Consider the following 12,368-nt stretch of genomic DNA (forward strand, 5'->3'; position numbering starts at 1 on the left):
AAGTTAATATTACTATTAGGTTATTATTAATTTGTCAACTTATCTAGGCTGTTAGTTTTGTGGACTGCATGACTTTTGTATTTGCTTATTTGTAATGTTTATTGAGGTAAAATTCCATCTATAAGCCTCTGAGGGTTTTTCTTTAATCTCACTTGCTCAGTTTGCTTATTTTCTTTAGTTGTTTTGTTTCAGTTGCTCTGTTTTATGATGCAAATACAAAGATTATATTAATTAATTGATAATAAAGTAATAAAAATAATCACCAAGTTAAAACCTCTAAGAAACGATCTATCATTAAAAATGTTACTGCTCCACTGTTACTGCTTACTATAATAATTATAGTAAATTATTATTATTGTTAAATTATTATTATTGAATGCGCATGTGTGTTAAAGGGGAACATTCACCGAAACCTGATAATTTGAAGCAGAAAACGTTACGTGCCTACATCTCCCAGCATGCGTCCGGCTCAGAGCGGAAGTGTCGTCTCAAAGATACTTATAAAGCTGCTTCCCAGGCAGCTGAGAGAGACCAATGCGTATCGGGGTGAACCTGCCGTGGCAGCGATGGGACGAGCTCGGAGAAATGACAGCTCGGGCAGGAATTTAGGCTGAACTGCATCCCGGCGGAGACGCTCGGAGACGGAGACAGGACGGGAAACTGTCGAACTATGTGACAGCTGGCACCCTCTTCCTTTCCAGAGGCGTGATATTTATTTTTTTCATTTATTTTTTATTTATTTTCAAATGTAAGAATGGATCCGGTGAAATGGGTGCTAAAGTTGACCCGGCGGTGTCCTCTGGATGTGGCGGCGCTCCGTCTCAAACTCGACCAGATCTGAGCGCTTGTTGTGGAGACGCTACCTCTCTCTGTGGGACGGTGAAATTATTTAACGGGAAGGAGATAACGGAATTACCTCTACTGACCGAAGAACTGTGCGTGTGTGTGTGTGTGTGTGTGTGTGTGTGTGTGTGTGTGAGAGCTGCCGTCCACTCTGAATTTCTCCACCCTGCTGAGCTGAAGACACTGGAGACTTTGCAGTGAATTGTTTTATAGGTAGACTTCTTTTTTTTTTTTGCATGTTGTTTTTGTGCGGCTAAAAATAGATCCACAATTCATGCAACTGCACCGCATGAGCCGGTAATCCGCACATGTGTAAAAAAAAAAAAAAAAAAAAAAAACTCAGTATAACGCTCTTAAAACGCTAAATTACACTTTTTTTAAAAAAAAAATTGTGAGGAATTGAGGTTATAGCGGATTAAACGGACCCCGGGCTGCTCCGTCACCTCTGAGCTGCCATTTGTCCGCGTCCGCTGTCCAGCACTACATTTTTTCATTATGATTCTTGTCACCAGCTGGACGTAGAGTTTTATCCACTGGACAGTCCAGGGATTATCTGCTTGAATCACACTAAAGAGAATCTGACGCCCAAGATGTAACATTAGGAGTTTTTTTTATTAATTATTTAGCTCATAATTAACTTACGTGCACCTTGCCAGTGGGTGCATGCTGCCAAAAGGTCAAGTATTTTTGTGATTAAAGCACATTTAGGAGGCAAAGACGGCATGAAAACATCAGTGCACGGATAAAGAAAGTTGTTGTACCTGAGCTTGTTTTGTGAAGTTGCGTTTACGCACCAGGAAAGCATGCGCTCTGCAAATATGAACATTTCCTAGACCTGCTTTCTTCTTCTTCTTTTCTGAAAGTAATTTTGGATCACATATGCATGGCTTTTTTATGAAACATTTTTTTAATCTGGTAAGCTATTTTTTCCCCCACTTTTTCGACTACATGATGTGGTGATTTTCTTGCTGTTTCCATGCGTCTTTCCTCTCCTCCTCCAGACCACTGGACGTTGTTGTGGATTGTGTTGCTATTTAATGCAATGGGCTGCATCCAGAGTATCAGGTGTAAGCCCAAGAGTTTCCGAGACAGTATCATCGTCCTGGAGGTGAACAGTTCCATCGACCCCAACCCCACCAGCATCGACGAGTCGTCCAGCGTGGTCCTGCGCTACCGCACGCCGCACTTCAGAGCCTGTGCCAGCGTCCTGGTGCCGCCGGTGGCCGGCAAAGAGACGTGGACCATCGGCTGGATTCAAGCCTGTAACCACATGGAGTTCTACAACACGTATGGAAACAAAGGGATGTGAGTATCAGGGGGTCTTTTTTTTTTTCACTGTCTTGTCAGGGTTTGATGAACATGTGTTGAGCGCATTTGGATGAGGATGAATAGAAGTATTAGCTGATATTAAGGCTGCAACCAACAACTGAACAACCAACTGATTAATCTGCTGATTATTTTCACAATTTATCTATTTATTGTTGTTGTTTAGTCTATAGAATGTCTAAAAATTGTGAAAAATGCTCATCACAGCCCAAAGTCACGTCTTTAAATTGTTTCTTTTGTCCAACCAACACTCCATAATCCAAAACTCTTCATTTACCATCATAAATGACAAAGAACAGCAAATCATCAGTTTCAAGAAGCTGGAACCAGCAATTTCTTTTGACATTTTCGCTTGAAACAATGACTGAAACAGTTAGTTGGTCATCAGAATCGTTGTTGATGAATTTTCTTTTGATCGACTAATCTCTGATGAGATTAATGACTTATGTTTGTAATACTGAACACAACACAGATTAGTAAAACCCTTTAGTGTCTTGTTTTGTTTGACCAAAAGTCAAAAATCCAAAAGTATTCAGTTTACCTGCCATCTGTGACAAAGAGCAGAAGCTAAATCTGTCATTTGAGAAGCTGAAGCTGTCAATAAATGACATTTTTTTCTTGAAAAATTGCTGATTACTTTTCTGTTGATCAACCAGTTAAATGATCAATGGTTTAAACTAGAGCTGCAATGATTCATCAGTTAGTTATCAGGTGATAAATTACTCACCAAGTATTCTGATAAATCAATGCTTGAGTAATTTTTTCAGAAAAAAGTAAAAAAATCTCTGATTCACAGCTTCTCAAACGTGACTATTTTCCAGTTTCTTTACTCCTCTGTCACAGTAAACTGAATATCTTTGGGTTGTGGACAAAACAAGACATTTGAGGATGTCATCTTGGGATTTGAGCAACACTGATGGACATTTTTCACTATTTTCTGACATTTTTTAGACCAAACAACTCATTTATTAATCAAGAAAATAACAAACATGTTAATCAATGAAAACAATTTTAAACTCTAGTTAACGAAAGTAAATGTAAGTTTAACATATATTTTATTCACACCAATCAACTGTTTAAAAATGAGCTCACTTAAGACACATTTTGGAGAAGTGCTGTCACTCAAAAAAGAGAACTACATGGAGAACTTAAAGTTTCGAAACTTTTAGGACCAACACATTTTACAGTGAGCTGCTCCTGATATTATGCGAAGAACCATTTTAACCAGACTGGACTTGAGAATCAGAATCAGATTTATTACCAAGTAGGTTTTCACATACAAGACTTACTGGTGCATAATGATCAACATAGTATAAGAAAACTATAAATAGATAAATAAAGGAAGGAAGGAAAATAAAACCCAACTTAGACACAGTATGCCCTGGATAGTGGAGAGTAAGTCCGCAACTCTTGATCAAACTGTGGATTATTTTCCCAAATAATCAATTAGTTCTTCAATAAAATGCCAGAAAATTGTGATTTTTTTTTGTCTACAACACCAAGATATCCAGTTTACTATTATAGAGGACAAAAAAAACACTTTTAAGAAGCTGAAATCAGAGAATTTCGCTTTTTTCTTTTTAAAAATTACTCAAACCAATAAAACGATTATCAAAATAGTTGCCGATTAATTCAGTAGTTGCTAACTAATCGATTAATTGATTAATCGTTGCAGCTTTAGAGGAGAGCAAGGAAAAGAGTCAGTGCCAAACATGAAAGAGAAGCTTTTTTTCAGTGTTATCCTTAGGGCTGACTTATGAAAGTGGTGGGTGTTCCTTTTTTTTGTCTTGCAAATAATGCTAAAATTACTTCATTACTTCAGTGGAAATATTTTTAAGAAGTGAAACTTGTTTATGGTTGCATTCTGGTTGCCCAGTTGGATGCCAGCATCAGTCTGCGCCGTGCAATGTCAATATTACACACTAACATGTGTATCCAGGAAGATGAATAGTGTTATGCACGCCTGCTGCAGGCTACAAAGAACTTCAAAACATGACAGATGTGAGAGCAGGACATTGCGATGGAAAATAATTGCTATGACCTTCGGATCCACTTGTCAATACACAATTATTTCGCGCCAGCGGTTATAAATGACACAAACATGAGCAAATTCGGGTTTAGGAAGACATGCTGATGTCACAGAGAGGCTTCTTTCTCATTTTTTGTCTCTTTCTTTCTCTTTTGCGCTTAACGTGCATGTGTGTGTCCGTGTGTCCGTGTGTGTGTGGGTGGTTGGGGGTGGGGGTGTGTGTGTTATTGGTGCAAATGTTAGACAAGTAGCACTCATCTTACATCCTGTAGTGGGCAACCACAAGCTGACATGCACCCCAAATATGCTTTATCTGTACATACTGCAGCTGAGGATGTCTGCTGCATGTCTAAGATTAGAGACAGTCCCCTCCCCGTCACCCCCACCCGAGGATTCTCCCGCACGTGTGTGTGTGTGTGTGTGTGTGTGTGTGTCTGTGTGTGTGTGTGTGTGTGTGTGTGTGTGTGAGAAAGACACCCTCAACAACCCTCTAAAAAGTTCAGTGCGATCAATGCCTTTTGTAAGCCGCATTTCTGTTTACAGTAATTGCCTCTTTCGTTCAAGCTCCGCCACTGTATTGCAAATATTTACTCTTTTATCCGGCTGAAGGTTAATTGGCTCTTTTGTCAAGCATTTTCATGAAAAAAGGCCAATACTGTAAACAAAAAGCAGAATAGACCTCCCATTCTGAAGACCGAATTATAAGATTGGAGACTAATTCCCTGCACTGTTGCCCACTTGCAGCAGAGGACCGAACAGATAATCAGTAATGTGCCTTTCTTCTCTCATTTTTCAAGTTGTAAAAGATTCCTTTAAAGATTGCGCTAACTGTTAACCATCAGGAGAGAACATGGTGTGGACACTTCACGCAGAACGGCTTTTATTCTGAAATTTCAGCACAAAAGTGGTTCATATTAGGTTAGATTTTGTTAGCTATTGAACAGCAATCAATATCACATAAAATCACACAATAGGATGTGTGCTTTAAACAGTAACTTTGGTAGTTTTCAACACTGGCCATATATCCCCATGTTTTTGTGTCCAAGTGACTAATATCCAGTATGGAGGGAGACCGCTGCAGCCGGCAGGAGCAAACCTGAACTAAGTTTTCACCACTGAGAGGGTCGCTGCAGAGGAAGACCCGTTTTTGAAGATACGTTTTATTTAACCAGACACAGCTGTTTTATTTCTCTCCCCAAACCAACCAGACTCCCTTTGTAAAACTGTAATTTTAACACAGTCATCGTCGTCTTCAATTAAACTCGACAGAAGCAAAATAAAACCGGCTCAACAACCAGAGCTGGTGACTGTTGGAGCAGTGGAAAGACGAGCAGCGATGATTCTGGTGAATTTTGTTTCCTTTCTGTCACGTTTGAATGAAGTGTGTTTTACAGTGATGAAAGGGATTTTGGACAGGGTTAATGAGAGCAACAGGGGAGGTTCTATGGGGGTCCAGCAGGGGCCAGTGCACCTTCAACACTGAGTCTGGACCCCCCTGTGCCCCCTCCTTCCAAAACTCTACAATGACAATTATAAAATGTCACTTTCTGAACACTGGGCTGCCAGTATGCACCAGGCAAAAACATAAAATATATCACACTGGAAACAAGCTGTCACTATAATTAAATCCTTAATATAATTGTTCTCTGTGTCCCCAACGTCCAGGGCGGGTGGGAGGGGAGGGATCCAGAGGGAGCGGGAGGATGGGGGCAGATTTTCTGTGGTTGCTTGCCAGCTTAGGACCGATAGGCATTTACTTTATCGGTGATCAACTTGTAACTCTATCCTATAAAATTATGACTAAATGCCAATAAAAAAATGATCACTTTCTTGCAATGATATGGCGCTGACACCAAGTTAGTGGAACAAACATCTGAAACTGTAAGTCGCTGAACCAAATGAAGACACTTCACAGTATTTTATGTTGTTTTTTTTTTTGTGCAGTACAACTTTGTGTACTATAGCTATCGAGGTCAAATGTGCCCCTCTGACAAAACAGCTGGTCCCAGCCTGGCCCAGCAGCAAAATTGATCTTGAATCGCCACCGGAGAGCAATAAAACAGCTATTTCTGGTTAAACAAAATGTATCTCACTCTTTAAAAAAAAAAAAAAAAGGGTCTATCTCTTTGGTAATCCTTTCCAAAATGTTGTCACACTCTAACAACTTGTCAGTGTTAAAAACAAACTCTTTCAGTGGACTTACTTTGAGCGTGCAGTTGCCTGGAGGGATTACATTGTAGCTTTGTTTTGGTTCTGCTGGCTGCATCGCTCTCCCTCAACCCTGGACCAGTTTCAAAAACTGTTGTCCCCGTTCGTCACTTAGACACAAAAACATGGGAATATATGGTCAAGGTTGAAAAAACGTACCCTTTAAGGCAAAATGAGACAACCAACACAGTTCTAAAGAAATTGTTTGTGTCCAAATTGCAGCCAACAAACTGAAAACTAAGAGATAACATCCTCAGTTCTCACGTCAGCCTATGTTAAATACAGATAAACCACATGGACAAAGAACAGCGATCACAAGCTGGATTTAACCAACATGGATGTAACTGATCCACTCATACGTGATATATATATAGCACTATACATAGGGGTGTTGGCATGCACCCACCCACTTTTGCAGCAGTGTTTACTAAAGCAAATCCCAGCTTTTTTCAACCCCTCATGCGCTCAGTGTCCTTTATATATCATCATATTCTAATATTAAAGTCCAGAGGCGACCGCAGCAAGGCCAGCTATTCTTGACGCTCATTTTTTAAGTCGCTTTTAGGATGCAAGAGATGAGCCTGCTCTCACTGCTGAGATTCTCATACTAAGTAGCTTCTTTGATGGCAATAAAGCTTCTGCGTGCTGTAATTGGACCGAACAGCCGAGGACGGTAATGAGGATGATTTCTCTGTTGGCGTTGGATGATGTGCTCGGGATTCTGGACACATTCATCATCTCTCTCCTCCCGTTTGTTGTCCCCATATTTTAGAGTGGCTTCACTGAGATACAGTTTTGTAGGTTTGTTCAGTGTGTGTGTGTCTTTATAAAGAGACATGCATGCACACACAAGCATACTGATGTGTGTTGATTGCCCAAGACGTCTTGTGTTGCCCTAAAAATGTAAAATGGGAAGTGGCAGAAATGAAACTAAAATTTAATACAATCTGTTAACAGTTTTTATGGCTGTAATGTTTCTTAAAATGACTCCAAAATTATGCCAATATCTCAGGAGAGCGGTGTGGTAGTCACACACATGCAGGTGGTGAGGCTTAAGCACGCTGTAATTGGTTAATTAATTACATTGGCATCCTGTTTCTTCTCTTCCACTCCAACAAAGTTGATCCAATCTTCACCATCTGCGAAAGAAAGCACCTCTTGAAAGTCTTTGTTACGTCTTTTCAACAGAATTTCAGTACTCTGAACCTTTTGTCTGCAACATGCAAATAGATGTGGTTCCAGAAACAGGAAATGAGCATTGCTCAGTAGATACACAAATTCTCAATGAAGCTGTTTGCAAATAAATGTGTTTTCAGTCCATGAAAGCTTCCATTTTTACCAAAGATCAAAGAAAAAGAAGTGTGAGAAAGCAGACATGTTTTGGATGCACTGCGTGTGTTCAAGAAGGGTCTTGTACTTCGTAACATGTGGCGGTGAAGTGGTTCACTGGAACCTTTGAAGTGTAGAGTGCAGGGGTGTATTATCACTGGAGGTTTTAAGTCACAGGCAAACAGGAAATTGCAACCATGTATAGTAATGTTACTACAGCAGTGCTTTCCAACCTTTTTTTCAGCCCCTTCATCAGCATCACCTGTCATGTTACTATTGTGATCATTTGAACTGAAACTATATAGAAACTGATACGATATTTTTTCATACAGTTGAACAGTCACTGTTTCGCTTGGTTTGGACGAGTTTGCATTTGTCCCACCAGTGGCAATCTACTTCATCCATTAGTTTTAGCTTACTGTTTTAGTTACTTTAGCTATCTATTTTAACAATTTCTCAAATATTGTAGCTTTAGTTTTAGCCATCTGCTTAAACCCATCATGCTTTATTTTTTAGCTAACAGTTTCAGTTACTTTTAGGTAACTGTTTTAACCATTTATCCAACAATCTTAGCTAACTTTCTGTTTCTTTTACTTAATTGTTTTCACCATTTGTCCAATAATCTTAGTTTCAGTTACCTTTAGCTAACTACTGCAACCATTTATCCATTACTTTTAGCTATCTGTTATTACTTTTAGCTAATTATTTAAACAGTCTGTTACATGTATTAGTTAACATTTATCCTTCACTTGTAGCTCTGTTTTAATGTGATGTACCTGTTACTTTAAGCTAACTGTTTCAACCAATTCAGTAATTTTAGCTTACAGCTCGAACTGTTTAAATTCCTTTTAATGTCAACCGTTTATCTACTTTTTGCTAAATAAGATATCTGCTCACATGAAAACTAGTTATTCTCAGACATTCTCAATCAGAACCTTTGTTTGGGTGTTAAAACTACTAAATATGTTTTAGTCAATTCTTAATTCATAATCTTTCAATGTACCCTCAGGAAACTGCACAAGTACCCTCTGGGATACGAACCCTTGTGTTAGAGTTCATGATGCAACATTTACAATGACTGACACGTTCAGGAGTCACAGTTGAGTGAATCGTTTTTCACATCCCCGTCACAAAACGCTCACACCACTTATTGCAAACCATTTGGTTGTGACAAAGCAGGCAGTGAAGACACAAACAGGAAGTAAGCCATATCTCTGCAGTGCTTTCCCCACTCACATCTCGATTGAAGTTTGTGAGCGGGTAAACAGCTCCACGTCGTACCTGAGTGCTGTCTACTCTTGCTTTTGCTTGCCCCTACACTATAGCAAAGCTTAAGATTTATATCAAGCCATGCACTCATGAATAAGGAATAGGAGAAGTTGTCCACTGAAAATCAGCTGCAGATTTTCACTGTTGAAATATTTGGAGTACTGGTGTTGTTTGAGGTCATGACAAAATGGGAAATTATTGCAAATTGTTTTGGAGACACCAGTTGAGAGGATTATGTGATTTTTTTCAGAACAGAAGTATACATATGCACACACAAGAGCACGCATGCACACTCTCACACACACTCACACACACGAGGGCCAGGCTATTATCATGCCCGACATGCTAATCTCACCCCCTGGGTGAATACATAAATCACAATGTGAGGCCAGGCCGAGCAGGCAGCAAGTCATGTGGCTGGTGATCACACTGTTATCTTCTCTGTCCTGCTGATCCTCGGCTTCGGGGAATGAAAGGTAATCTTTTTCCTGCTGAGGGCAGAAAATCGATAGGCAGACAGAGCAGAGGTACCGGGTCACTTAAGTCTTCCTGTGTCGCCTGCTGCGTGGGTCACTATATTTTATTGTTGTATTGTATTTTCCCTCAGCAGTCTGAAAATTGGTGGAAAGATCCAACTGTGTGGCTTTGAGTCAACTGTGTGTGTCTGTCATGTGTTGTTAGATATGCAGTGATACCAAGAGGGACCCGTGTCACACTATTGAGATGCAAATTCTCAGCTATTTATACAGAGAGGATTAGAGAGCAGAGGTTTTTACATGAGGAATCTTTTGGCTTGGTTTAGTGTACCAGATATAAAGGATAATTCTGGTTTATCACAACTTTTTTTTATAGTTTTCAGCCATGATTTACATCAAAAATAGAAAGGATAACATCAGTAAAAAGAAGTCAGATGGGTCAAGAAACTTCTTTGGAAGAGAAAACAAAGGCATGAGGGAAAATCATAATGCAACCAACTGAAATTCCATGTACTCTTCAACCAATCGATTAGTCGATGAGGCAAAAAATCTGCATACACTGTCCCTGGTAAATCTAGTGTTACATTCCTCTGCAACACTGGCATCCAACCTACTGCTCTCGTTATTAAGTTGGCTTCAAATTATGCTCAATATTCACACGGTTTCCCTTGACTGTCCCTCAATATTACAACATTGGTCCAACATCGCCTCAGCCTGTGGGAATAGCCTCGTTAGCAACAACATGCTAACACCAAATCCAGCAGTAGAGGCCATGCGAGACTTGTAGTGTTGTAATGTGTGAACAAAGCACATAGAGGTTCATCATTCTTTTGTCTTGATTACGTAATCCTGTTACAAGTAATCCATTACTCCCCAAGCCTGACGACAATAATGGATTAAGAAGTGCTTTTTCTACGTATTAAAGTAACAGCAGTGACTGGCAGACCAGTGAGAATTGAGAATTTGTCAGACAAGACTGTACTGTGCTTGTGCATGCAAGAGTTTTCCTGTGAAGTTACACACACATTTCACACATGCTCACTTCCAGTTTACCTCCAAAAGGAAGTGGTTAAAAGAAAACTTGATTGTTGTTGTTCGCTCATGTGTCTTGCCCCATCAGACCTAGTTGCAGCGATGATGATGATGAAAACAATGTTATTCTATTCAATAGAAATTACAACCACAACAAACAACCAGTAATAAAATGAAATTGGCCTTTAATCTCATCAGCCAATTAAAGATGGGGTAAGCAACTCTGGAAGAAAAGATAGTTGATTGTTGAGTGTCATTCCCAGGTTGTCGAACACAATCCTCATCTGTGACTCCTTTCACCTTCCAGGTCGAGTTGGGAGCTCCCCGACCTGCGTGATGGAAAGATCCAGGCCATCAGCGACTCGGATGGGGTGAACTACCCGTGGTATGGCAACACCACGGAGACCTGCACCGTCGTAGGCCCCACCAAGAAGGACAGCAAGTTCACTGTTAGCATGAATGACAATTTCTACCCCAGCGTGACCTGGGGCGTGCCCGTCAGCGACAGCAACGTGCCTCAGCTTAGCAGCATCCACCGCGACCAGAGCTTTACGACCTGGCTGGTGGCCATGAACCAGGCCACGTCAGAGACACTCGTCCTGCAGACGATCCGCTGGAGGATGCGGCTTCACATCCGGGTGGACCCGGAGAAGCCTCTGGGTCACAGGGCAGTTCTGAACGAGCCCCTGGCCCAGGAACAGCCCCAGATCCTGGGCAAGAACGAGCCCATCCCCAATAACGCCATGGTCAAGCCCAACGCCAATGACGCCCAGGTGCTGATGTGGCGGCCAAAGAGTGGTGACCCCGTGGTGGTCATCCCACCCAAATACTGACCTGTTTCACTGACCAGACTGGCCTTGGATACCTTAACAGTATCATCTCTTATTTGTTTTCTTCTTCTTTTGTTCCTGCTCGTCACCAGCTCTCACTGCTTTAACCCCCTTTCCCTCTTTTTTGCCTCGATATTCTTCTGTCCTCTGTTTTAAAGAAGACTGACAGAGAAAAAAAAAAAAACAAAAACAGGCAAATGAAACCAGCTCTGAGAGAAAAAAGACCAGCTGTTGCTCTGAGGTGGGGGCTTGAACGTAATTTTGAAACTGGAGCGAACAAACTGCAACCATTCTACCTTCAAACTGGGTCGGGTCGCACTGTGCTAAATGAAATCATTGCAAAAATGAAAAACTACTTTGTTTTTTTTAATTTTATATTTTGGCTGTTCGGGCCAGGTGTTATAAGGTTTGTGAGTGTGGGTGGATTTAAGCATTTACATGACCATGTCTGCTGCGCACATGCTACATACATGGATATGATGCACAAACCTTGTGTACGAATACCAGTTGTGTTTTTATTTATGGGCTGGGAGAGAGTGCATTCAATTTTGTTTGTTATTGTTGTTGCATTGGGTGACATACTAGATTTTAGTACTTTTTTAAAAACATGCAAGACATTCAATCCATGCTGCCTTAAGTTTACATCGCTTTCCACTGCAAACTTTTTAGCCTTAAACAAAGTGCAATGCAGTATTTTGCCCATTTGTCCCGACTCTTCCAGACTGTTGGTGCTGGCGTGTGTGGGTTTAGGACAGGAACGATACCACAGAAGAAGCTTTCATGTTCAGTCGCATTTACCTGACAAACGTATTGTCTCACCACTTGTACAACCAGCATTGTGCGTAGAGTAGACACAGTTATACAACCAGGCGGACTACAGTAGTTGTGTTTCAAGTGCATTATGCAACAGAAGGACAAACTGAACATCAGCAAAGCTTGTCAATAGCACTCAACACAATAACGTGCAATAACAACTTGAGCAAAAAGTACTCAAACCACTCCTCAGTTCACCTCGCTCCATTGACT

At 40.7% G+C, this 12,368-nt stretch overlaps 1 protein-coding gene across 2 annotated transcripts; it reads left to right on the forward strand.

Moving 5' to 3' along the window:
• The first annotated feature begins 485 nt into the window (after positions 1-485).
• On the forward strand, positions 486-11,697 carry fam78ab (family with sequence similarity 78 member Ab). Of its 2 annotated transcripts, XM_084745553.1 has the most exons (3): positions 486-1,056; positions 1,845-2,148; positions 10,820-11,697. In XM_084745553.1, exons 2-3 carry the CDS (start codon positions 1,886-1,888, stop codon positions 11,343-11,345), a joined length of 789 nt encoding a protein of 262 aa, XP_084601679.1. In that variant the 5' UTR covers positions 486-1,056; positions 1,845-1,885; the 3' UTR covers positions 11,346-11,697. The 2 variants fall into 2 exon arrangements, with proteins under 2 accessions (XP_084601679.1, XP_084601678.1); XM_084745552.1 differs by lacking the exon at positions 486-1,056 and having other exon boundaries at positions 1,237-2,148.
• Positions 11,698-12,368: the final 671 nt, after the last annotated feature.

The sequence above is a fragment of the Lutjanus erythropterus genome, chromosome 20 (genome assembly GCF_056507025.1).
Source record: "Lutjanus erythropterus isolate fLutEry1 chromosome 20, fLutEry1.hap2, whole genome shotgun sequence".
In the NCBI taxonomy this organism is placed as follows: domain Eukaryota; kingdom Metazoa; phylum Chordata; class Actinopteri; order Lutjaniformes; family Lutjanidae; genus Lutjanus; species Lutjanus erythropterus.

Excerpts from the sequence above, each read along its gene's own strand:
- fam78ab (XM_084745552.1), top strand. The coding sequence starts at position 1,820 with ATGCGTCTTTCCTCTCCTCCTCCAGACCACTGGACGTTGTTGTGGATT. Across the intron at positions 2,149-10,819 it reads ACGTATGGAAACAAAGGGAT|GTCGAGTTGGGAGCTCCCCG; the intron begins GTGAGTATCAGG and ends TTCACCTTCCAG.